This window comes from Hyperolius riggenbachi, chromosome 8, assembly GCF_040937935.1.
Source record: "Hyperolius riggenbachi isolate aHypRig1 chromosome 8, aHypRig1.pri, whole genome shotgun sequence".
Taxonomy (NCBI): domain Eukaryota; kingdom Metazoa; phylum Chordata; class Amphibia; order Anura; family Hyperoliidae; genus Hyperolius; species Hyperolius riggenbachi.
This window is the reverse complement of record NC_090653.1, coordinates 77,593,917-77,616,894: the sequence shown is the minus strand read 5'-3', so window position 1 is coordinate 77,616,894 and position 22,978 is coordinate 77,593,917. Positions and strand designations below refer to the sequence as shown.

The 22,978-nt window shown below is 45.4% G+C and overlaps 1 protein-coding gene across 3 annotated transcripts in view; it reads right to left on the bottom strand.

The window, feature by feature from the left end:
• Window positions 1–3,185: 3,185 nt before the first annotated feature.
• Window positions 3,186–22,978, bottom strand: part of ZC3H4 (zinc finger CCCH-type containing 4) — a 59,510-nt gene continuing 39,717 nt past the window's right edge. For all 3 annotated transcript variants that reach the window (XM_068250731.1, XM_068250732.1, XM_068250733.1), the window contains exons 10-14: window positions 22,572–22,681; window positions 16,554–17,368; window positions 16,235–16,470; window positions 13,901–14,140; window positions 3,186–10,722 (exon numbers count right to left, since the gene is read on the bottom strand). In XM_068250731.1, the coding sequence (XP_068106832.1) occupies window positions 9,371–10,722; window positions 13,901–14,140; window positions 16,235–16,470; window positions 16,554–17,368; window positions 22,572–22,681 (2,753 nt within the window). In that variant the 3' untranslated portion in view covers window positions 3,186–9,370. The remainder of the gene's footprint in view (window positions 10,723–13,900; window positions 14,141–16,234; window positions 16,471–16,553; window positions 17,369–22,571; window positions 22,682–22,978) is intronic.

Below are 22,978 nucleotides of genomic sequence, written 5' to 3'. Positions count from 1 at the left end.
GCCGAGAATTTAGGGTGTGTAAGAGGTCCCCAACCACCCTCGGCTGAGGGTATTGTTCTTTTACCCCTCCTCCCCCCTCCATAGCAACAGGATGTGTTGCTAGCCTGTACAGAACTCGGCTCAAACTGTTGGCTGAACGATCGATTCCTGATCCCTGCCGGGTGACATTCGTTGTGAGTGTTCAGTTTGTTTTTTAATCAGATAAAATGATTATTTGCACCACTGAAATATACATTTCACTCTTCACCTATTTTGCCCACTCCTAACCTTTTCTGCTCCTATTCTGAAAATCAGGACTATGTTTTCAAGAACTGCTACCACTCCTTCCAGACTCTAAGTGGCACTCCTGAGTAAAAGGCAGGTGTCATCTCATTTTATTTCTGCCTGCTACAATATTCAGCAAAACAGATGAAATGGTTGTGCTTAAAGTGGAACTGAACTTAGAATTTCTTCATTACAATTCTGTGGAAAATTGGTTACACTTTGCAGCGTTTACTGTATGGGGAGAGAGCCACAGCAGTGCTTCTATTCACTGCTGCTATTAAGAACTATTTAGATACTTTGATGTGGATAAACTGAACACAGATACACAGCAGTGAATTTCCTCAGAAGCTATATGCAGAATAAAGACTTTTCATTGTGCGCTGTGCAAGAGTTCACTTCCACTTTAAAGAGAACCCGAGGTGGGTTTGAAGAATGTTATCTGCAAACAGAGGCTGGATCTGCCTATACAGCCCAGCCTCTGTTGCTATCCCAAACCCCCCTCAGGTCCCCCTGCACTCTGCAATCCCTCATAAATCACAGCCACGCTGCTGACAAACAGCTTGTCAGAGCTGGCTGTGTTTATCTCTATAGTGTCAGTCTGCTGCTCTCCCCGCCTCCTGCAGAACTCCAGTCCCCGCCTGCATCCCTTCCCTCCCTGCTGATTGGAGGGAAGGGACGGGGGCAGGGACTGGAGCTATGCAGGAGGCGGGGGAGCAGCTGAGACTGACACTACAGATGTAAACACAGCCTCACAGCATGGCTGTGATTTATGAGGGATTGCAGAGTGCAGGGGGACCTTAGTGGGGGTTGGGATAGCAACAGAGGCTGGGCTGTATAGGCAAATCCAGCCTCTGTATGCAGATAACATTCTTTAAACACACCTCGGGTTCTCTTTAAGTAACAAGGGAAGAACCAGATCTTAGAATCACATGACTCCAGATGCCTGCTGGTGTAAACAAAGGGAGTGTATGTTCTGGGAGCTACTAAAATGGCAGCATTTTGGATAACTGTGCTTTATAGCTAATCTTTGTAAACTGTAAATAACAGTAAGGGGGCAGAGGCTGCAGACATTCCGTGCAGGCAAGATTAATTTCAAGCTACATCTAGAAACAAATAAGTAACTAGCTTGAACAATCTCCTTACAATAGAAAAGTCACAAATATATATTATATATTCTTTTATTTATGACTACTTTGAAAGCTTGCACTGAAGAAATCATTTGAAATACAATTATCCCTTAAAACAGTAAAGAGACTGGCAAAGAGGAAACATTTCATTTATAACTTGACACCACTTTTTATACCAAAAATAGTCACTACTTCAACCCTCCATTGTTTACTTTAAACAGGCAGATGTCTTTGGATATTCAGAAGGGAATTTCCATCTTCGAATGACTAGGTTTAAACCTCCTAAATAGATGCTTCAGCTGTGTGCAGATGGCAACAGACCCAAGGACCAGATCCTTATATCTTTCATGAACTCTGGTAGTGAGATCTCTCCACTAGAGGCCTCTAGCTGCAGCTATTTATAGGAGGCCTCGCAGCTGCAGACAGTGGCAGGAAGTGTGGCACTCTGCTCTTCTCAAAGGACAACTGCGAACAGGCCCACAGAATTGTATGGGCAGTGAGTTGACATGCAGAATAATTCTGCAACACAACTGAGCAATGTGAACTAGCCCATAAGGGGAAGATCACAAGTTCCTCGGAGATATCCTTTTTTGAAGGGGGGGGGGGGTTAGAATATTTTAGTAATTAAAAAAAACTCCAACATAGATTAACAAACAGTCCGTTGATTTCAGATATCAAGAATAATCTAGGTAGCTAAGGGGTTCCCTGTTACATAGGTTTGTACTGCACTGAGCAGTATGAAGTTAACAGAGCTCCAATTTAAACTATTATCCTTCACACCTCTACCATTGATGGGTACACCCTCTAATCTGTGGTCTGCACCACTATAGATATTATTATTTACTGTACATGGCCAGTGCTACCAGAGATCCTGAGAGATATAAGCAAGCTAGGTTTGGTAGAGCACACCAGGAACCATTTCCATCTAAAATCTCATATGTGGATGGATTTAACCTTACTGTGTTCAGCAATACAAATCCTCCTGCAGCATCATGTTGCCCCCGCTGTCCTTCTACTATCTGTGATCGTTTACTATTAATCTTTATAGCAAAACAACACTGTTTATCTTTACTGCACTAACACACAACACTGCAGAGGAATCTAACCATAAAGCAATGTTATGTGGTGGCTTCTATAGTAAATCCTTCTAGCCAGTCACAGATAAGAAACCAAGGCAGAAGGCAGCTAAGAGACAACTGCAGGAGGGTTTGTATCAAAGCAGCAGTCATGTGAAGATGGAAACCTGGGAACAGCAGAATGTTGTTGCCTTTCAGGCAGATCTGACTGTGGAGTAGTGATGGACAATGATATGCAAATACATGCCGCTTGAAAATGAACCAATCAAATCCTGCTGAGGTAAAACTCCATTGGTCCATTTTCAAGCTGCATAAATTTGCATACACAATTTGCATAATCCTGCATCAACTCAAAATTATTTGCATCTCAGTGACCGTCACTAGTGCGAAATGTGGAAGTGAAATACTGTAATTTAGTTTACAAATAGCCTTTACTGCCGCTTTGTTCTATCATGCTGGTAGACTGAAGAATGTTTTGTGCAGACTAGGAGATGCTTAGAAGGTCCACCTTGATGACAGTCAGGAAGCCTGCAGCTCACTGATATTACTGTAATGTGATAATATAACTCTCCTCCTTGAGCGGTGAAAGGAAGCTGCGTTCACATCAAGCATCCAATCACACGCAGGTGAGTTTACAACTGCTCTGCACATGATGCGATTGGGTGTTTGAAGTGAACTTTAGCTCACTTCTCCTTTAAAAGGGAACCTGAGGCAGATATGCCTGGCAGTCCTGCTGATAGTGCGTCTCTAAGGCCCGGCTAACACTGGCATAAAAAAAAACAGACCAGAACCCAACGGTGGTGAACATGTTAATTAGTAGGCTCTGTCCACATTGCTCCATTAGAACGGATCCGCTTGGCCTGTTACGCCGAATGGACCGCAAGTTTGGGGTGGGAGCAATTCTTCCAGATAGACTGGCGGGTTGCACTGACCGCACGTTAATAGAACAGAGCGTCACAGAAGGAAAAAGGAAGCCTTTCAAAAACAACCGTTTGGACAGATCCATTTTTTATCCTGCTTTGTGAACTGTAGGCCATAGACTCTGAACCAGCATGCAGATCAGTCGCTCTGACTTACGTCTGACTGGATCAGCCGCATGCTTGTTTCAGGTGTGCGACTCAGACACTACTGATGACAGAAAGAAAAACAGGATGCCAGGCAACTGGTATTATTTAAAAGGAAATAAATATGGCAGCCTCCATATCACACTCACCACAGGTTCCCTTTAAGATGGCCATAGACCATCAGGTATAAACAGTCTATCTCCTGGATAATGACATTCTACTAGAATTACCCCCATGCATTACTAGATATCTTATATTTCAATCAGACAGCAGCTACTGATAGCTATGTGCTGCTCAGTGCAGTATATTATGTGGACCATTATACAGCCGTGTCTCACCTATGCTGCTCCCACCCCTTGACTAACAAAAAGACCAAACTTTCCTAATTAAGTTTTGATCAACATTTTGGTCAAAAATCAATTGAAAGAGCCATAGATTTTAATGCGTTAGTGAACAGAACAACTAATCATTTTAAAATACCTATGATAGCCTTTAGCAACTCCTCTCAAGTGAATACTTCAAGAATCTACATGTGCATAAACGAGCAACTGCCTACTGACTTCTTCATTATGCTGCCTTCTAGTGTCACCTCTGTCTGAACTACTCTTTCAAGAGAACCTGTCACGGCTGGCCACATGCAGGAATATAGAAACTCATTATCCAAGGTTTACAGCTTTGCAGTGTTACTTTAGATTTGCCCTTTAAGTAGTGTGAACCTGGAAGTCTACCCATCAGGTCTGACAGTTGCTGCCGTGCCAATGCAAGACACACATTGTATCAAGCAGCTCTGTGGGCATAGCTAGCAAATGAAAGTATTGCAGCTGTGAGGAATGGGAACAAATGTGGGGCTCGGATACAAGTTCAAAAGGTGAGAGAAAACAAGCTTGATAGACACTGCTGTCCAAATAGATCTGTACTGATCGTTTCGTGTGGCATGATCAGTGAAGAGGAAAGCGACGTAAGAGTACACGCTTTAGATCATTTCAAACTAAAGTGAGCAGAAACAATGGTTTAAAATCTAAACTGTGTACATAGCTTAAAGGGGTGCCATGAAGAAAACTGCAAAATTTAAAATACACCTGTAGACCTGTATATTGGATGTTAATTTTCCCAAAGTAAAATGCACTAAAAAAGGAACAATTTCCAAAGTAGCGTTAACATTAAATCAGTGTTATTAATCTGGCAACTCTGACCCTCTTACTGACAGTCTTTGGACTAGTTCAAAGACTCAATGGGGGGGTTTGAGGCTCAAGGTTTCCTTTATTACTGTAAAAGTTCTCCCTGGCAAGGATCTAAACCAGGGGTGTCAAACTCAAATACAAAGTGGGCCGAAATTGTACACTAGGACCTAGTCGTGGGCCAACCTTAGTGTCTACTGGCCACCTTCCTCCCTTATAAAGATCTCAGGTGTCTTATGGCCCCCCTCCAACCCCTACATAGTTCTATGGTGTCTAGTGGTCCTCTCTCCCCTATACAGTTCCCTGGTGTCTAGAGAACCCCAGCCTCCCCATACAGTTCCCTGGTGTCTAATGCGTTTCCCTACCTCCCCCATATGGCTTCTCTGGGGTTCTAGGGCTTCACCTCCAATATAGCTTCCCTGGTGATCTAGAGTGGGCCAAATATAATGCAAAGTGGAGAAACCACTTGAGGGCCAAATGTAATGGCTCTGAGGGCCAGTTATGGCCTGCGGGCCGCCGTTTGACATGTATGATCTAAACAAACATGTTGGTTATTGAGCCTGTTCACTCACAGTATTCTAGCAGCTGAATCAAGTAACCCTAAGTGCTGTGAAAAATAAAGAAAATCAAAGTATGAAGTCAGAGCCATCAGATTAATAAGCCCCGTACACATATATATGAGGACTGTGGCCATATGGTTCAAGACACAAATTCAGAGCCGGGTGCTGTACAGACATATTGCTAGCCTATAGGCTAGCGACGCCATCTGGTGCTATGGAGGGGAACAGATTGAAAACAGTGAGGTGTGTGATGTAGCGGCACAAAACGTGAAAGGTAGGGAATTGAACAACAGGCGTGGCTTGCGCTCAGACAAGATGACCGAAGTAGGCCGGCTCTCTCGTCACCGCATTGGGGCAGACCAACACGAGAACCATTCTAGGGTGTGTACGACAGTATACAGTATATAGTGACAGCACTATAGAAAGAAAGTCACTCACAGTACTCTGGGGCAAATCTATATCTTATATCTATGTGTACATATGTATTTTAAAGGACACCTAAAGTGAGAGGGATATGGAGGCTGCCATATTTACTTCATTTTAAACAATACAAGTTGCCTGGCATCCTGCGGATCTCTTTGGCTGCAGTAGTGTCTGAATCACACACCTGAAACAAGCGTGTGGCTAATCCAGTCAGACTTCAGTCAAACGCTTGATCTGCATGCTCTTTCAGGGTCTATGGCCAAAAGTATCAAGGAGCGTACACACTTTTAATGGATGTCACCAATCCCCTTGGGCGACATTGCTGGGCCGAGCTGTACAGATGCAGTGAGCTGTATAGCTAATGACACACTCTGCTGCTATGCGGGGGGTGAGGCAGAAGGATGACGGAGCAGTGTGTGCGTCACACGGCAGAGAGCCATCTTCTAGGTAGTCCACCGCGAGTGAGTTGCTCCACCGGGCAGATAGCTTGTGGGTCAGCGATTGGGGGTCGTGAGCCACTTCAGCTGAAGTGGTCGTTATCAGTGCATCAGGTATGTGTTCAGCTTCAGAGGCAGATGATCAAGAGGACAGCAAGGTAACTGGTATATTTTTAAAAGGAAATAAATATGGCAGCCTCCACATCCCTCTCAGTTCAGAAGTCCTTTAAATGTTAGTTTTATGCTGGGAATACATAATGAGATTTTTCAGTTCACTTACTGCCAAATCTTATTTTCAATCGATTTTCCAATCGATTTTATATTTTCTTATTCATTTCCTTTCACTTCTATGAGAAATCGATCAGAAAAACGACCGAAAATAAGATCGGACATGTCGGAAATTATCTATCGACCCATCTATCTGCTGAAAAAACGTATGGTGTATTCCCAGCATTACATCATAATGCACCTTCATCAGCAACTGACAGGGCAGCAACTGTCCTATTTAAAAGCCCCACCTCTCAGCCCCAACCACTAGCTACACAGGAGGGCAAATATATTACTTCATTAACACTTACAATAAATTACAAATTAAAATCCCTGTGTAAACCCACCATTATGGATTCTCAATGCCATAAGTGGTATGTTAGATGCAGTCACGTGTTATAATAAAGTTAGCAGTTTCGTCATTCTGGAAATCAAACCAACTTGGTGTTTGTTTGTTTGTCGAGTGCACAGATAAAACGGGAGAGCAGAAGGCGGTGTAAGGAATCGCTTTACATAAACTCTTTACAATACTCAAGTGGCAAGCTTAAAGATATTTGTTATAAATACTTTTCCTTCCTTTTGGTTTTGTGAACTTGTTCCTCTTTGCATAATATAGCACAAACATGGTATAAAAGCATATATCTATCTATGTACAACAAGCTGCCTGCTCAGTCATATCCAAGGCTTCCGGAAGCTTCCACATACTGACAGACACACAGAGCAATTTATAGCGTTTGACACGAGGACCCGGCAAACTTCCTGTACAGCAATATTAGGAACTAGCTGCCTTCTTCACACCATGGTGCTTCTTCAGTAAGTCTGTACAGTGTGCAAACATAGCAACCCGCAGACATCCCAGTCAGACATCCTTTCACTGACCTGATTACAACAGTCTGACGGGCAGGTGCAGGTCGCTGCCCTCTACAATTACCTTAATCAAGAAGATTTCATGTGTGCTCTGTGGGGACATATGTGCCACAGACAAAAACTACTAAACATTACCACTGAGGAATCCATCTTTACAGAGAACCAGCCATGAACTTACAGAAGAATATGAATATTGTTACATTATTACAATTTCATCATAATAAATCATTTTGAAGCCCTGCTTGTGGATTTTTCATCTGCCATCTTATTAATTCTGCTTTCTTTGTGGATTTTGAACCAAAAGTCTTCTGTCAGGATAACAGCCAATGTTCGCTTTGGGCGACAACAGTTTAAAGAGGCACTGTAGTGACGTGTAGTTGAATGCAGAACATTATTTAGGATACCCACTTTTACTTATAAAAACGTTTTCTGATGCTGAAACCAGTATATCTATATAATGAAATAAATGTCACACTGTAAATCGGAGTGAGAAAAGATTCTACAATGGGCAAAAACCAACTAAATAATCTATAAAATGATTAGAAGTACAAATAAAGTAGTTATATTCTATACATTATTTTCACTACAGTTCCTCTTTTATCTGCTTTATGACGGCTCTTAGGGCTCTTTCACACCCAAAAAATAGCAAACCGCGATAGCAAAACACAATCCCAAACGCATTTTGAGCTGTGCAATTTGCACTATGTTGGGCTCAATCAAAACGCAGGAATAATGCAGCAGAATTACAACTGCCTTTTTAGAAAATCGTAGGGCCCTTACAGTACGTACTTTTAGGACTCCTCCCAAAATGATGTATAACTGTCTACAACAATGTTTGGTGAATTCACCTTTACTGTTAGGCACACACTTCTCAAATTTTGCATGCGTTTTGCGCATTCGCCGCACATCTAATGAAAGTCAATGGGAATTACACGTCTGCTAAAATTAGCATTTTTGCAGGCATGAAAAATAAACTTACCTGCAGCATAAATTCAAACATTGCAGGCAAATTCCCACTGACTCACTAGCCACTCTGGTGGATAATGAAAACAGGTGCAAAAATTTGCATACAAACAGGAATTTTAACACAGAAAACCCGTGCCTAAGTGGCCATTCGAGCATCAGGTGTTTAACTTTTGAAATGATCGGTCAAGATTGTTTCAGCTGACAGCCTGATTTCTATACAGGCACCTCAATCTTCTTTAGGATATACTGGACGAATTGCAGTCAGATCCCCATAAAAAAGTAAATGTAGCTCAGCCAAACCAAAAGGCTGTTGTGAAGGTTGTCTCCCAAGATGATCAGAAATGATTGTCTGGGGCAACAAAGACTGCTGTCTGTAAAGCCTAATGGCCATTTTATAATGTCTCCGAACAGCAGAGGGAGGAATGTGTGACCTATGTCTCAATGTCATATTGAATCTCTTTTGTAGTCGGTCTCACTGTTAGTTTTGCACTTTGTCTCACTGTTACATGTTTTGCAGATTGCCCAGCAAGCTCACCAGGACTCCTAGTTGCAAAGCTAATAACCCATCTAGGTGTGGGTAAGAATAATGGATACTCAAATTCCTGCATAAGTCACTCATGATTAGTTCTCTTTAAAGATGATTTGTCACAAAGTAAAACGACTGTAAGCAGCCTCAGTGGAAAGGCGACATTTTCAGACTCTCTAGCTACAAACCAGGGCAGTGTTGTGGCTTTAATATTCCAGCTTTACTGCCACAGAAAGGAACGAGAATTCAGCCCGAGAGTCAGGGAATGGGCAGCTTCCCATCTGATGCTTCTCACACAGGCATTTCACTTCATAACAATTGCAACTGTGCTGTCCTTAGCAATACACCGTAAGTATATGGAAATATACAGAGTAATGTATGTTTAGAAAAAAGAAAAACTTTAAAACAATGTACAAACAGAATGTATCAGTCACTACACAATACAATGATTATTCATTAAAAACTGATCGCAGAAGTGTTACATTTCTCTCTTCAGTTTATATACATGAAGGATAGACAAGACCAATAATGGAATCGGGTGGTAAAACAAAAAAAAAAATGAAAAAAAAAAAAAAAAATAGGTGTAAGTTGTTCAGAATGCTCTGTTTGTGGAGGTCACTGACAGAATGGAGATGCCGTAGGGTCAAATCCTTTAAAAACATCTTTAAGCGAGCCAGCGTCCTGCTCAGCGTCCTGCGTGGGGCTATTGCCAGCAAAAGGGCTTCCGTTGCCAGTCTTAGCAGTTTGCTTGACTAAGCCATAAACAGATGGCACGGGCAGATTATGTACAGCAGTGGGCTGGCTGCCCTCTGAGGGAGTTGCAGTTTTCGCTCGGGGTCGATTGTAGCTGTTATAGCGGTCAGTGGCAGTCTCCGAGTTAGGCTTATCTGCTTCCGGTTGGTCCAGGGCAGACTTGCGCACAAATAGGGGCTCTTTTGGTTTACTGGCAGTTTTGCTGTCTGACCCCTTAGAGGGTACGTCATTAGATGCCCCCTCAGCTGAGGTCTTGTTCCCTGTCCGAGGGTCATATAGACTTATGGAACTGAGAACGTTACTTTGGCCACTAGGCTTGCTCAGTCCACCTGAGGATAGCAAACGCGGGTCATAGGGGGCAATGGTGGTTGTGCTCTCAGCAGGAGGTATTATGGGCAAGGGCTGGGTGGGTTCTGGTGGCCGTATAGGTGCCACAGGCTCTGGGGGTTTTTGAAGCCGTGGGTCAGCCGGAGGCTTCCGTGTTCGAGGATCAGTGGGCTTTTCAGCCGTTGCTGGCGTAGAGGCAGCCTTGACATTCTTCAGAATCTTAGTAAGCAGTTCATAATCAGGCAGCGTAGAGTACGATGATGCGTCAGGAGATGTTGAAGGGGGTGGACGGTTAAGCCTGGGATCAAGGCCCACCACAGGCTGAAGTGCTGCAGGCACAGGGATGAAGTCCTGTTTAGGAATGGGGAGTGGGATAAGGTCTTCAGGACTCCAAAGAACAGTCCTGGCAAAGTTTGGTTTAATTAAACTAACATCTTTTTTGATGTGGCTGAACTGCTGAAGCTGGCTTCTAGGATCTCTTAAGGTGTGTCCAGGTAAAGCATCCAGGGGGATGTTGACAGGTTTGTCCCGTAAGACCCTTTCACCATCATCATCATCAGCTTTACTAACTGGCGACTCTTGTTTGGAATGCTGGGCTGCATGTCGGGCCAGTCGAGGATCACTAGGTCCCGTTTCTGGAGGACAAGTGGCATCTGTGGCCCGGGAAAGTCGAGGATCACGAGACAGACGGGGATCTGTAGGGCGGCTAGAAGGAGCCGCAGAGCTTTTCTGTAGGCGTGGATCAGCCTGTCCTCCTGTACCAGTGTCTCGGGGAGGAGCCTGTGGGGGAGCGCGGTTAGAAGACTGCTGTCGCAATGTCTTTAATATGGAAGTCACGCTGCTTCCACCTTCCTCCTCATCACTGGAGTACCAGTTACCAGGATCTCCTGAAAATATGCAAGACAAGTGTCACTACACAGATCAGAAGGCACACAGCAAACAAATGCCACAAAATAACAAAAGGAGCAATGGGCAATTACAAATGTTCACTCCTTTCAAGGTATGTTTACCTTCTATGCCATTGTAGTTTGACAGTCTCATTAATTAACCTTTCAGCTGCCTCGCTAACTTAAACGACAACTGCAGTTAAGAGAATATGGAGGCTGCCCTATTTATTTCCACTTAAACAATACCAGTTGCCTGGCAATCCTGTTGATCAAGAAACAAGCATGCAGCTAATCTTGTCAGATCTGATCTGCATCACTAAACCCCACAAAGACAGCACCAGAATGAGTAAGGCCAAGATTACACTGCTATATAATTTTGGCGCTTGCCAATTCAGTGAAGTAAGACACTGGTGCTTTGGAACCAATGCATATTCACTATTTCTGTCTTAGGCAGCCCATTCAACTGAATGGAACATCCCCAGCCAGGGCATATCCAGCGCCGAAATACCACTCCACCACCAGATCCAACTGCTTCACTCCAGGGCTTCCACATCTTCAGATTTTCATTTAGAAAATAGTCTCCAAAGAGCAATCAGATCTAAATGTTGGGCAAATCAACCAACTTCACAATCCAGCTACCACCTGAAGGCTGGCAGCATGGTGAGTGAGACTGAGTACTTGTCATTAATTTGAACCTCCTGCAGTAAATCACTTTTTTTTACACTGAAATGTCTCCCTGAGCTAAAGAAGCCTGTATTATTTCACTTTAGAGCACCGTAAACAAGAATTGCCCCGATCCTGTTTTCAGACCATCATTGCCTCTGAGCAACTGCAAGCATGAAACGCACCTGTGCGACTAGGATACTTTCTCCCAGTTTGATGCTTGTCATGGAAGATTCCCAAAATCATAAACCGTAATAATGCTTCTTAAATAATTTTATCTGCAGAGACATACTCTTCTCCATGATGAAATCAAATCAACTAAAAAAAAAGATATCAGTTATGTAACTGAAATCAAACCGTTTTCCCAGGTCACCAGGGTGCATGAGCCACTATTCAGGCCACACACAGGCAAAGGAAAGAGTGCAGCAAAGCTTACCTGATGTGTCCTAATACTATACTCCTGATTGTACAGCTCTATGCATACACAGCAAATGACTTAAAAGACAAACTTGTAAATGTTGTTGCATCAAACAATCAGAAGAAAGCATATGATAGCATATGGTGGAATCAACATACAGGATCTATGATATGGCAAAGTCCCCGGTATAGCCTGATGCAGGATACATGTGCTTGTCGGTTGCTTGTGCAACCGGCCGAAAAAAGCACAAACCTCCATCCCCATGCAGCATGAAATACTTACCAAGCCTCTGGGTGGAGTCTTCTAGCCTTCCTGTAGTTCCTAGCGGCCTTCCGCGTCAGGTCACATGACACGCCAGGAACCGTGAACAGATGCCGGAGAGCCACTAGGAGCTACAGGAAGGCTAGAAAACACCACCTGGAGTCTCAGTAAGTATTTTATGCCCCGCAATGCCCTCCCCCCACCACCAAGCACTGTCCCTTGGCAATCCCATAGTAAATTGTGCTGTACATTACTTTTCTCATACGTTTCTGTGACTTAAAGTAGGTAGCAGAAATCTGACATGTTTAATTCATGAACGGTAGTTTCTAAGTCTAACTGCCAGAATAGTGTGCAAACAGGTAGGGGGCGGCTTGCATGTTTACATACTGTATATACTCGCATATAAGCCGACCCGCGTATAACCCGAAGTACCCACTTTTCCCTCAGAAACCAGGAAAAAGTGATTGACTTGAGTATAAGCCCCCTCCCCAGCAGCTATATCTGATTCCAGTACAAGCCATCCCCTCTCCCCATAGCCAGATGTTCCCCAGGATCATACAGCTGTGTCTTAAGATGCCACTAGATGATGTCATAGATATGAGACAAAGCAGTTGCCACACAGGAAGAATCCCTGATCATGGCACCGCTGACACGTTGCATGCACACTCCGCAAGCCTGAGGACACAGGTAGTCTTCAGTAGCACACTCTGCACACCATGTTGAAGGGGATGGAGGGCCACGGACACAGCAGGGAGGCAGCTGGCAAGAGCAGGATCATTAGTGCATAATCCTTACACTCTTCTGCAAGTAACAAAACCTGCTCCACGATCCGTTCTGCTCCACTGACTCACATATAAGCCGATGGGGTAACTTTTCAGCACATTTTTATGCCAAAAATTAGGCTTATACGCGAGTATATAAGGTATATCATTCACAGGGAGTGCGTTTGCAAAGAATAAATGAAATATTGAGGATCCCCCATGATGAGATAAGATTCCTCAAAAACCTGTCAATTCCATTGGATTTCTACTGAAAGTGACAGCAGCATAGGAGGAAAGTAATTTATAGCTCATTTTCCTCTGGAAGAAACACTCGTTACTTGTGTTTTACATGTAATTTCAATTTTTCGTGATCGTGGTCCTTTAAAGTAATAGCCCACTCTTTTTGTTACAGCTTATCCTGGTGAACTGGTTGGTTCCCCTTATATATACCCTTCCCTGAGGCCTAGGAAAGCTTATCCTGGAGTAGTGGTGCCCCATACCCTTCATATATTTTTCCCATATAGTCTAATGGTTTAGTCTACGGGGCCCCCTTTTTCACACAGCTCTCCCTAGTAGTCTGGTGACCCCCCCCCCTTCTAAGGATCGAAGATAGGACACCAGGTCATTGCACCCTAGGGCCCTCTTGATGCCCACTGGGATGAGCACAGGTGCATGCTAGCACGAGTGCTGTTTGTGATCTGCTGTTTGTGATCTTACGGAGGGACAGCGGCAGCCTGGGGAACAGCAGAACTTTGGCATGGGACCTGATAGACGTCTAAGGGCTGGAAATAGTCCCAAGTGAGTAAAACTTTTCTTCCGTAGGTTTGCCTCATGTATCCTTTAAAAAAAAAAGTGTTCCACAATTCCAATAACTCATTAGATAATTGTCTAATGGCCAGTGAAATAGAGGTTGTACGACTGCAGAGGTAGATTTCTGTAAATTCAGGGCAAATTTAAACTATTACAAAAATGTCTCACGACAGGTGCCTGTAAATTGCTGGTCACTTTGCTTTTCTGTAAGCTCTATGTACGAAGAAGAGAATATATCTGAGTAAAGCGAGTAGCATGAAAGCACCTTCTTCATTATCTCTATCCTGCGGAGCTCCTCCTGTCATCCTCCTGACTCGCTCCTCCTCTTCCTGCTGCTTCTGCTGGATACGCAGGTACAGAGCACGCGGGGCAGAGGGCAAGAAGTCTGGGATGTTCACTTTGTTGAAGGACGGGGGCCCATCGAGATCTTCTGGGCCATGCTCTGGAGGATGGTCGTGGTACTGGTGAGGATCTTCAGGCATTCCTCCATAGTCATTATAAAGACCTGATTGCAAATCAAAAAATAAATGTGTCAATAACTGGTAAAAAATGACTTTATGCTGTAATAGGGGTAGCAGAGCCCTGCACATTGACAACTGCAACACTGGCCAATCAGGGCCAATCTGGCTGCTGCACACATGTAGACATGAGATTTCTCCTTAAAGAAAATCTGTAATGAAAAAAACTCCCCCTGGGGGGTACTCACCTCGGGTGGGGGAAGCCTCCTGATCCCATTGAGGCTTTCCCCATACACCTCAGCCCCAAGGCGTCGGAGAAAATCCTCCCGGATCGGCGGCAATGTAAATATTTACCTTTTGGCTCCAGCGCAGGCGCAGTATCCGCTCTTCCCACGGAGATAGGCGAAAATAGCCGATCTCCGTCAGAAGAGCCGCAACAGCGCCTCCGCTGGAGCCTGAAAAGGTAAATATTGCACAGGCTGTCGGATTTGTCGCCTGTGCGTTCCGGGGGCTGCAGCGAGACCGCCGTGGAGGACGGGGGGAAGCCTTGATAGGGTGCAGAGGCTTCCCCTTACTCAGGTGAGTACCCCCCAGGGGAACTTTTTTTCAGTACAGGTCTTCTTTAATCTACATGAAACTGGTAAGCTCTAGTGATTAAAAGACCATATCCTCAAATTTACAGTATTACTAATTTCCTTGGAAAAATGTGGTATATGAAGGCTCTGAAGCCACACACTAAAAGGACAACTGAAGTGAGAGGGCTATGGAGGCTGCCATATTTATTCCCTTTTAAGCAATACCAGTTGCCTGGCAGTCTTGCTGAACTTCTCCCTTTAATACTCTTAGCCATATACCCTGAACAAGCATACAGCAGATGAGGTGTTTCTGATATTATTGTCAGATCTGACAAGATTAGCTGCATGCTTGTTTCTGGTGTTATTCAGACACCACTGCAGCCAAATAGATCAGCAGGGCTGCCAGGAAACTAGTATTTTTTTAACAGGAAATAAATATGGCAGCCTCCATATTCTTCTCACTTCAGTTGTCCTTTAAAGAGACTAACAAAATGTTCAGCCTTATTTCTTCTATCCTATAAGTTCCTACACCTGTTCTAATGTGGTCTGGATTACTGCAGCCTTTTCTAGTTGCACTGTCTCTGTAATAGATCTAATCTTTTCTTGTCAAGCCTTGTTGAGACAAAGAGGAATGCACTCTCTCTGCTGTAATAGGGAGAAGTTATGCACACCCCCTCCACGCCCCCTGCAGGCTCTTCTGTGTGTGTAGGAGTCACAGGCTTGTCTCTGCTCACAGCCAGCGTCTCTGCAAGGCTCCTGTAGCTGAGACATTTGAAACAGATGTGAGTGCAGAGAGATCAGTGCAGAGCTCAGACAAGCAGCTAAGGAAACATGTGGGAGTAACATTCCAGCAATCAAGACACATTTGAGAGGAGCTTCTGCAAACGGGCACCTGCTCTGATGATGTATTTCCTGTTTGCCGGCCATCTTCATTGTTTACAAAAACAATGAATAAAACAGTGATTTTATCACCAGGAAAGTAGCACGAGCAGCGAAAATGTCACAGAGGGGGCTAGGAGAAGACGGCAATGAGGCTGGTACGTTTATTTATGTAAGATTTTCACAGTACAAATTCTCTTTAAAAGACACTTAAAGTAAGAGCGATATGGAAGCTGCCATATTTTTTTTTTCAAACAACACCTGAAACAAGCATACAGCTAATCTTGTCAAACTTCAGCCAGAAACACCTGATCTGTTGCATGCTTGTTCAGGGTCTAGAGAATCAGTAGGACAGTCATACAATATACATTGTTTAAAGGACTTCCAAGATGAGGGAGGATGAAAACCTTTTTACATCCAGCCCCTAGCAGCCGTCTCTGTCCCTTGCCACAGCCCCAGTCCTCCTCAGTGTTCTCGCTGGCCATTCGTAATGATCATGAGCGATCGGCGGGGTCGGCTCTTCTGTGCCTGCGCTCGTCCACATACTGATCCTGCACACAACTACTGCACAGGCACTCTACGCGCCAGATGACATGGATGCGCGGGCACTCGCAAGAAATTGTGGCAAATAAATACTCACAGTGAAGAAATAACTGAAGTCAATAAAATAAAATAGGGCACACAAACCTCCATCTCCCATCATATCAGGTCCTATTTCCATATTTGGGTCTGGGTAGTATTCACCAAAGAAGTCTGGTCCTTGTGGTCCATCTACCATCAAATGCTCATCGCCAGGGCCATATGGCATCATAGGTGGTCCTTCATCCATATCCAAATCGTGATGCATTGGGCCTGGTGGACCCATGGGCCCAGGGAATCTGGGTGGCGGTGGCCCTGGAGGACCTCCTGGAGGACCAGGCGGCCTGATTAACAAATAAGAATGAAAAATAGTATTCAGTAAAAATTAATCAAGACACATAAATAGCGTGGTGGAACGAAAACATACCTGACGCCCAGCTTGTGAGCCAAATGAGCAGTGGGACGCACCACAATTTCAAACAGTGATGGAATTTTTCTCTGGCACATTGGATCCATTGGCCCAAGGTCATCCATGTCTTCCAATGAAAGATCTGGTGGACTACCAAGCATTGGTCCTTCAAGTCCATCATGCATGTCAAGCATAGGGGGTAATGGACCACCCGGTCCAGAATGCATTGGAGGCAAAGGACCTCCTTCACAGGGATGCATAGGTCCGCCTTGATATGGTGGAATTGGTCTTTCTGGTGGTAGTGGTTCACCTGGTCCAACATGCATTGGATGCATTGGTCCTCCAGGAATAGGACCTCCTGGACCCTGCATGCCAGGTATGGGATCTCCATGCATTTGTCGTTCTGAAATGTGAGGTCCAGGCAGTGGACAACCACCAGGCATCAGTCCTGGGCCACCATGAATAGGTTCATCCATCAGAAAATCTTCAGGCAGCAGCCCAGGGCCTCCAGTCATGATTTCCTCTGGGGGAGGACTTCCAGGTCCTTGCATGTCTGAACATGGTGCTCCTGGTGGTGGTGGTCCACTTGAAACAGGTCCTCCAGGAGGTTGAGGACCGGACACAGATGACACTGCAGGTAAACCCGTACCAGATGCTGGTGGAGATGCTGGATCACAAGAGCCTGTAGAATTAGAAGGTCCAGATGGAGCTGAAGGTGTAGGCAACAGCCCAACACCAGGCGGTGGCTTAGGAAGGGGATTAATGCCTTGCTTTTTCAGTTCTTCTAAATCCTTTTCATCCTCAGCTCCAGCTTCAGCATCCTCTGCCAATAACTAAATAAAAATACAGCATAAATGCAGATTAAAATATTTTCTCGATAAAGTAACATAGTACAACCATTTCTCATGCCATACTTATAAACCAGACAGAGAGCCAGACACAGTTTAGGTACCAGAATCCATCACACACACACTCCAGGAGGCCCCCAACTGGCTGCTAAATTGTCATTTAATGACAAATAGTGGTAGGGATTGCTGCAGTCAGCTTGGGGCCTCCTTGTGTTTGGTCAATAAAGCAGTATAACCATATACTAAGTAACAGTTATAAGATTTTTAAATGGTAGAGCTGAATAAGGTAAACAGTAGTTGAAAAAACCTGTTCAACAATCCCAATATGTAAAGTGCTGAAACTACAGCTTACAGGAAGATTGCAGTTTGTGTGAAAATCCTTAAAGAGACTTCTGTAACATTAAAAAGATCCCCTGGGGGGTACTCACCTCGGGTGGGGGAAGCCTCAGGATCCTAATGAGGCTTCCCACGCCGTCCTCTGTCCCACGGGGGTCTCGCCGCAGCCCTCCGAACAGCCGGCGACTGTGCCGACTGCCAGTTCAATATTTACCTTTGCTGGCTCCAGCGGGGGCGCTGTGGCTGCTTTCCGCTCCGAACTACATGGAAATACCCGATCTCATTCGGGTCCGCTCTACTGCGCAGGCGCAGGACACTTGCGCCTGCGCAGTAGAGCGGACCCGACGGCGATCGGGTATTTCCATGTAGTTCGGAGCCGACAGCCGTCAGAGCGCCTGCGCAGGAGCCAGGAAGGTAAATATTGACGTCACCGCTGCACGGACTCCACGGAGGGCTGCAGCGAGACCCCTGACGGATGGAGGACGGCGTGGGAAGCCTCATTAGGATCCGGAGGCTTCCCCCACCCGAGGTGAGTACCCCCCAGGGGATCTTTTCATGTTACAGTTCCTCTTTAAAGAGAGTCTGAAGCATTTTTTATTACCTCTCTTTATTCTGCAAAAATCAGTAACCCTTCGCACACTCGCAAGCAAATTTTCAAACAAATGCATTCACAGATTCAATCATTCAGGCACCACTATTAGCCCTACAGCTAAGTTAAAAGCCGGGGTCTTAGTTCACATAAGAATGCATTCTTTTGTTTAGTCACCTACACTGCATAGAAGTACCCAGGTAAACGTAGGTGTCCTAACTCTGGCCCTGTAACATGCATAGTGCAAACATGCAAACATTCATTGCATCAAACCTATCAAGGGAATAGGAGCACACATCCTGACGTCCTCTCCTGGGACAGATAGCGCATCTTACCAATCGCACAAGGGAGCTAACGTAATGTATCCATGCCCACCATGCACATACACCAGCATAAGCTGTGTGCAATCCAAAGAATAAACCACAACGTCCTTGCGCTTTCACAATGAAGATATGACCCCTTCAAGAAATCCTTGGTCGCTTCTGCAATATACACTGTATACTGGAGCACCTCCACCACTGGGTACAAGAGAAATCTAGAAAAAACAGGAGCACTCCATAGTGTATTACCAAGGAAACGAATTTATTCGCAGTAAATGTTCTACTTACATAGATATGATTAAAATTTGCTTGTAAGCAGTAAGGCACATCCGCTGTAAACCTGAGTGGAGGGAACCATAATGACGCTATCAGCACGCTAAGCTTAGGCTCCGCCCACCGCCCCAAGAGACGGAACTCCCAAGCCACCGGAGACCGTGCTGCTGGCAACAGCGCGTGTGGATTCATCCCGCCGGGCTTACTGCGGATGTGACTTACCGCTTACAAGTGAATTTTAATCATATCTATGTAAGTAGAACCTTTAAAGGGAAGGTTCAGGGACTGTTTAAAAAAAAATTAAAATCCGCATCCACTTACCTGGGGCTTTCTCCAGCCCGTGGCAGGCAGGAGGTGCCCTCGGCGCCGCTCCGCAGGCTGCCGGTGATCTCCGGTGGCCGACCCGACCTGGCCAGGCCGGCGGCCAGGTCAGGCTCCTTCCGCGTTCCAAAATGCGCCTCACGGCGGCGCGCTGACGTCATCGGACGTCCTCCGGGCTTTACTGCGCAGGATCAGTAGTTCTGAGCCTGCGCAGTAAAGCCCGGAGGACGTCCGATGACGTCAGCGCGCCGCCGTGAGGCGCATTTTGGAACGCGGAAGGAGCCCGACCTGGCCGCCGGCCTGGCCGGGTCGGCCACCAGCAGCCTGCGGAGCGGCGCCGAGGGCACCTCCTGCCTGCCACGGGCTGGAGGAAGCCCCAGGTAAGTGGATGCGGATTTTTATTTTTTTTTAAACAGTCCCTGAACCTTCCCTTTAATGCGAATAAATTGGTTTCCTTGGTAATACACTATGGAGCGCTCCTGTTTTTTTTAGATAAGCTGTGTGCATGCTGACAAAAAAAACAAACAGAGGAAGGAGGGAGTGCACTGAATTAAAACCCTGGCCACAGGGGGTCAGAAACAAGAAAAAAAAAACAGATATATCCAGGCACATCGCCTCTAGTTAGGACATTAAAGACGTTATTAAGGAAAGGGAGGTGCTGAAGGGGGTGTGGCCAGAAAATTAGCAAAAATCAGTAACCCTTCGCACACTCGCATGCACATTGTTCAAACAAATGCATTCACAGATTCAATTATCCAGGCACCACTGTTATCCCTACAGCTAAGTTAAAGCCGGGGTCTTAGTTCACATAAGAATGCATACTTTTGCTTAGTCACCTACACTGTGCAGAAATACCCCGGTAAATGTTGGTGTCCTAACTCTGGCCCTGTAACATGCATAGTGCAAACATGCAAACATTCATTGCATCAAACCTATCAAGGGATTAGGAGCACACATCCTGACGTCCTCTCCTGGAACAGATAGCGCATCTTACCAATCGCACAAGGGAGCTAACGCAATGTATCCATGCGCACCATGCACATGTCCTAACTAGAGGCGATATGCCTGGATATATGTTTTTTTTCTTTTTATTCTGCAGCCAACTTCAGAATTAAAATCCAAACTGATTCGTCACATCCCCGTGGCAGAACGAGGTATTAATCCCCCTGAAATACCGGGGCAAAATTCCACGACTTTTGAAGTTGCAGATTTTGCTGCCCGGGAGAGGCAGAGCTGTGCGCAGCAGCTCTGCCTCTTATCCAGTCAATCTCCGCCTCTCCCCGCCCCTCAGTGAAAGAAGACAGAGGGGCGGTGAGAGGCGGAGATCAGTGAAAACGTACTGGAGAATAGGCAGAGCTACTGAGCACAGCTCTGCTTCTTTAAAGGGAACCGTATACGTACCATAGCTGGGAAAATGAAAAAGCTGTTCTACATACCTGGGGCTTCCTCCAGCCCCATACGCACGGATTGATCCCACGCCGCCATCCACCGCTGCCCGCATCTACGAGAACCGGCTCCAGTCATCGGAGCCAGCTACGCAGGAGACGTGTGCCCTCTACGTATCTCTCCAGCGGCTGCTGCAGAGATACACAAACAGCGCACTTCCCTTATGCTTAGACTGGCTCCGACTGACGGAACAGCGGGGAGCCGGTTCTCGTAGCTGCGGGAAGAGGAGGACGGCGGCGTGGGATCAATCAGAGCGTATGGGGCTGGAGGAAGCCCAAGATATGTATAAAATCTTTATTTTTTCATCTCTGGTACCCTTTAAGGAAGAAAAAGGACGCGATTGCAGAATCGTTTTAGGGCATTTCTGGAGCATAAATAACTAGTTCTGACATGGGGATGCGGCGAATCAGTTTGGATTTTAATGCTGAATATGGGTGCAGAATAAAAAGAGGTAATAAAAACCGCTTTGGACGCTTTAACCTCCTTGCCGGTTATCCCGAGCTCGGGTTAAGCCGCCGCGGAAGATTCCTCAGGCCCTGGTGGGCCAATTTGCATATTTTTTTTTTCAAACACGCAGCTAGCACTTTGCTAGCTTCGTGTTTGTTCTGATCGCCGCCGCTCATCCGCCGTGAAAGAGGCCCCCCCCCGCAGACCCCTTGCGCAGTCTGGCCAATCAGCGCCAAGCTGCGCTATGGGGTGGATCGGGACTCTCCCTGACGTCATGACGTCAGTCCGATCGTCGCCATGCCGACAGGGGGAAGCCCATACAGGAAATTACGTTCAGAACAAGATTTCCTGTTGGGTATTTGCGTCGGCGGGGATCAGAGGGGTGGGCGGGATACCGAAGGGAGGGGGGGGGGGGGGGAAAGCATGTAGCTAGCGCTAGGCTAGCTACATGCTAAAAAAAAAAAACACAAAAAAAACCACCTCTCGCGGCCATGCGCCGCATAGAATCAGAACGGCAGGGAGGTTAAAGGACTCCAGGACATATTAGTAAAAGCATCCCACAACTTGTATTGACAATTGCAGTTACATAATTATCGTTTTCCAAGGATCATTAAAACAGCTGTCCTCCCTTCCCAGTGGTTTGTGTGCGTGCGTGCACAAAAAAAAAATATGGGGGGGGGGGGGGAGACGGACGGTTGGGGGTGAATAGCGGGCAGGGTTTCCATTGCATTTGTCATTCACGATTATCGCACACCATTACCACTTCACACCCGATCGAGCACATCGGCCCGAAATTTCCCAGCATGCCTGATCGATACATTCAACCACATTTGTCCCGGCTCACTGCATTCCTGCTTTGGTTGTGCTGCTGCTACACCCAGCTGTCCGATGATCACTGAGCTCCGAGCGCTGGTCGGGGGCCAGTGTCATTACTGTAAGCGAATCACAGTGATCACTTTGTGAATTTTTTTTTTTTGAAGACTCTGGTCTGGCTCTGGACCAGAGCAGTGTTGTCCTGAATCCGTTAAAGAGAGTACTAAGATAAAATGAGCACATACGGCCATGAGATTGGGGGAAATCAGAGAGTCACGGCAGTGTAGACATACACACAGGCCTCAATTCACGGAGCTTTATCAAACACTTTATCAAACGTTTGATAATTTACCTCATGGGTAAAATCTAATTTTGAATTCACTTAGATGTTACAGATTTATTGATCATTTAATTGATAAAACATTCGATAAATCTATAACACCTTAGTGAATTCAAAATTAGATTTTACCCATGAGGAAAATTATCAAACGTTTGAGAAAGTGTTTGATAAAGCTCTGTGAATTGAGGCCACAGAGTTATCAATATAAAAGAGCATGTCTGTGCAAAGTGTGTGTGGAAGCTCACATAATACATGCACAATCGTAATCGCAGCAGACATCAATGGATATCATGCAGCTCTTACCCTATCCAGCAAATCCTGTGTGTCTTCTGTGAGTTCTTCATGGGAGAACATACAATCCTCACCATTGATACAGCCACCTGTAGTATGATATAACTTGCACGGGAAATCATGTGAGAAATGTTAAAGAAAAGCAACTGATAGGAGCATGTGATCAATCTGATACTAGTAAATTATAACAACCCATTTTTTGCATCTGGGTATTGAGAATAAACTATTCACACACGCCACTTCAGGGGTAACTTCTGTGTGGGTAAGAGCACAGTACTCTCTGGCAGTTTATAAGGGTTTCTGGCCAGCTACAGAGCCACCCCAGATTGGCACCATAAGGGCCTTTCACACGCACAAAAAAAGTGCTATTGATTGGTGATGATTACACTAAACAAGCACTTTTCAAAACACCAGCAAGC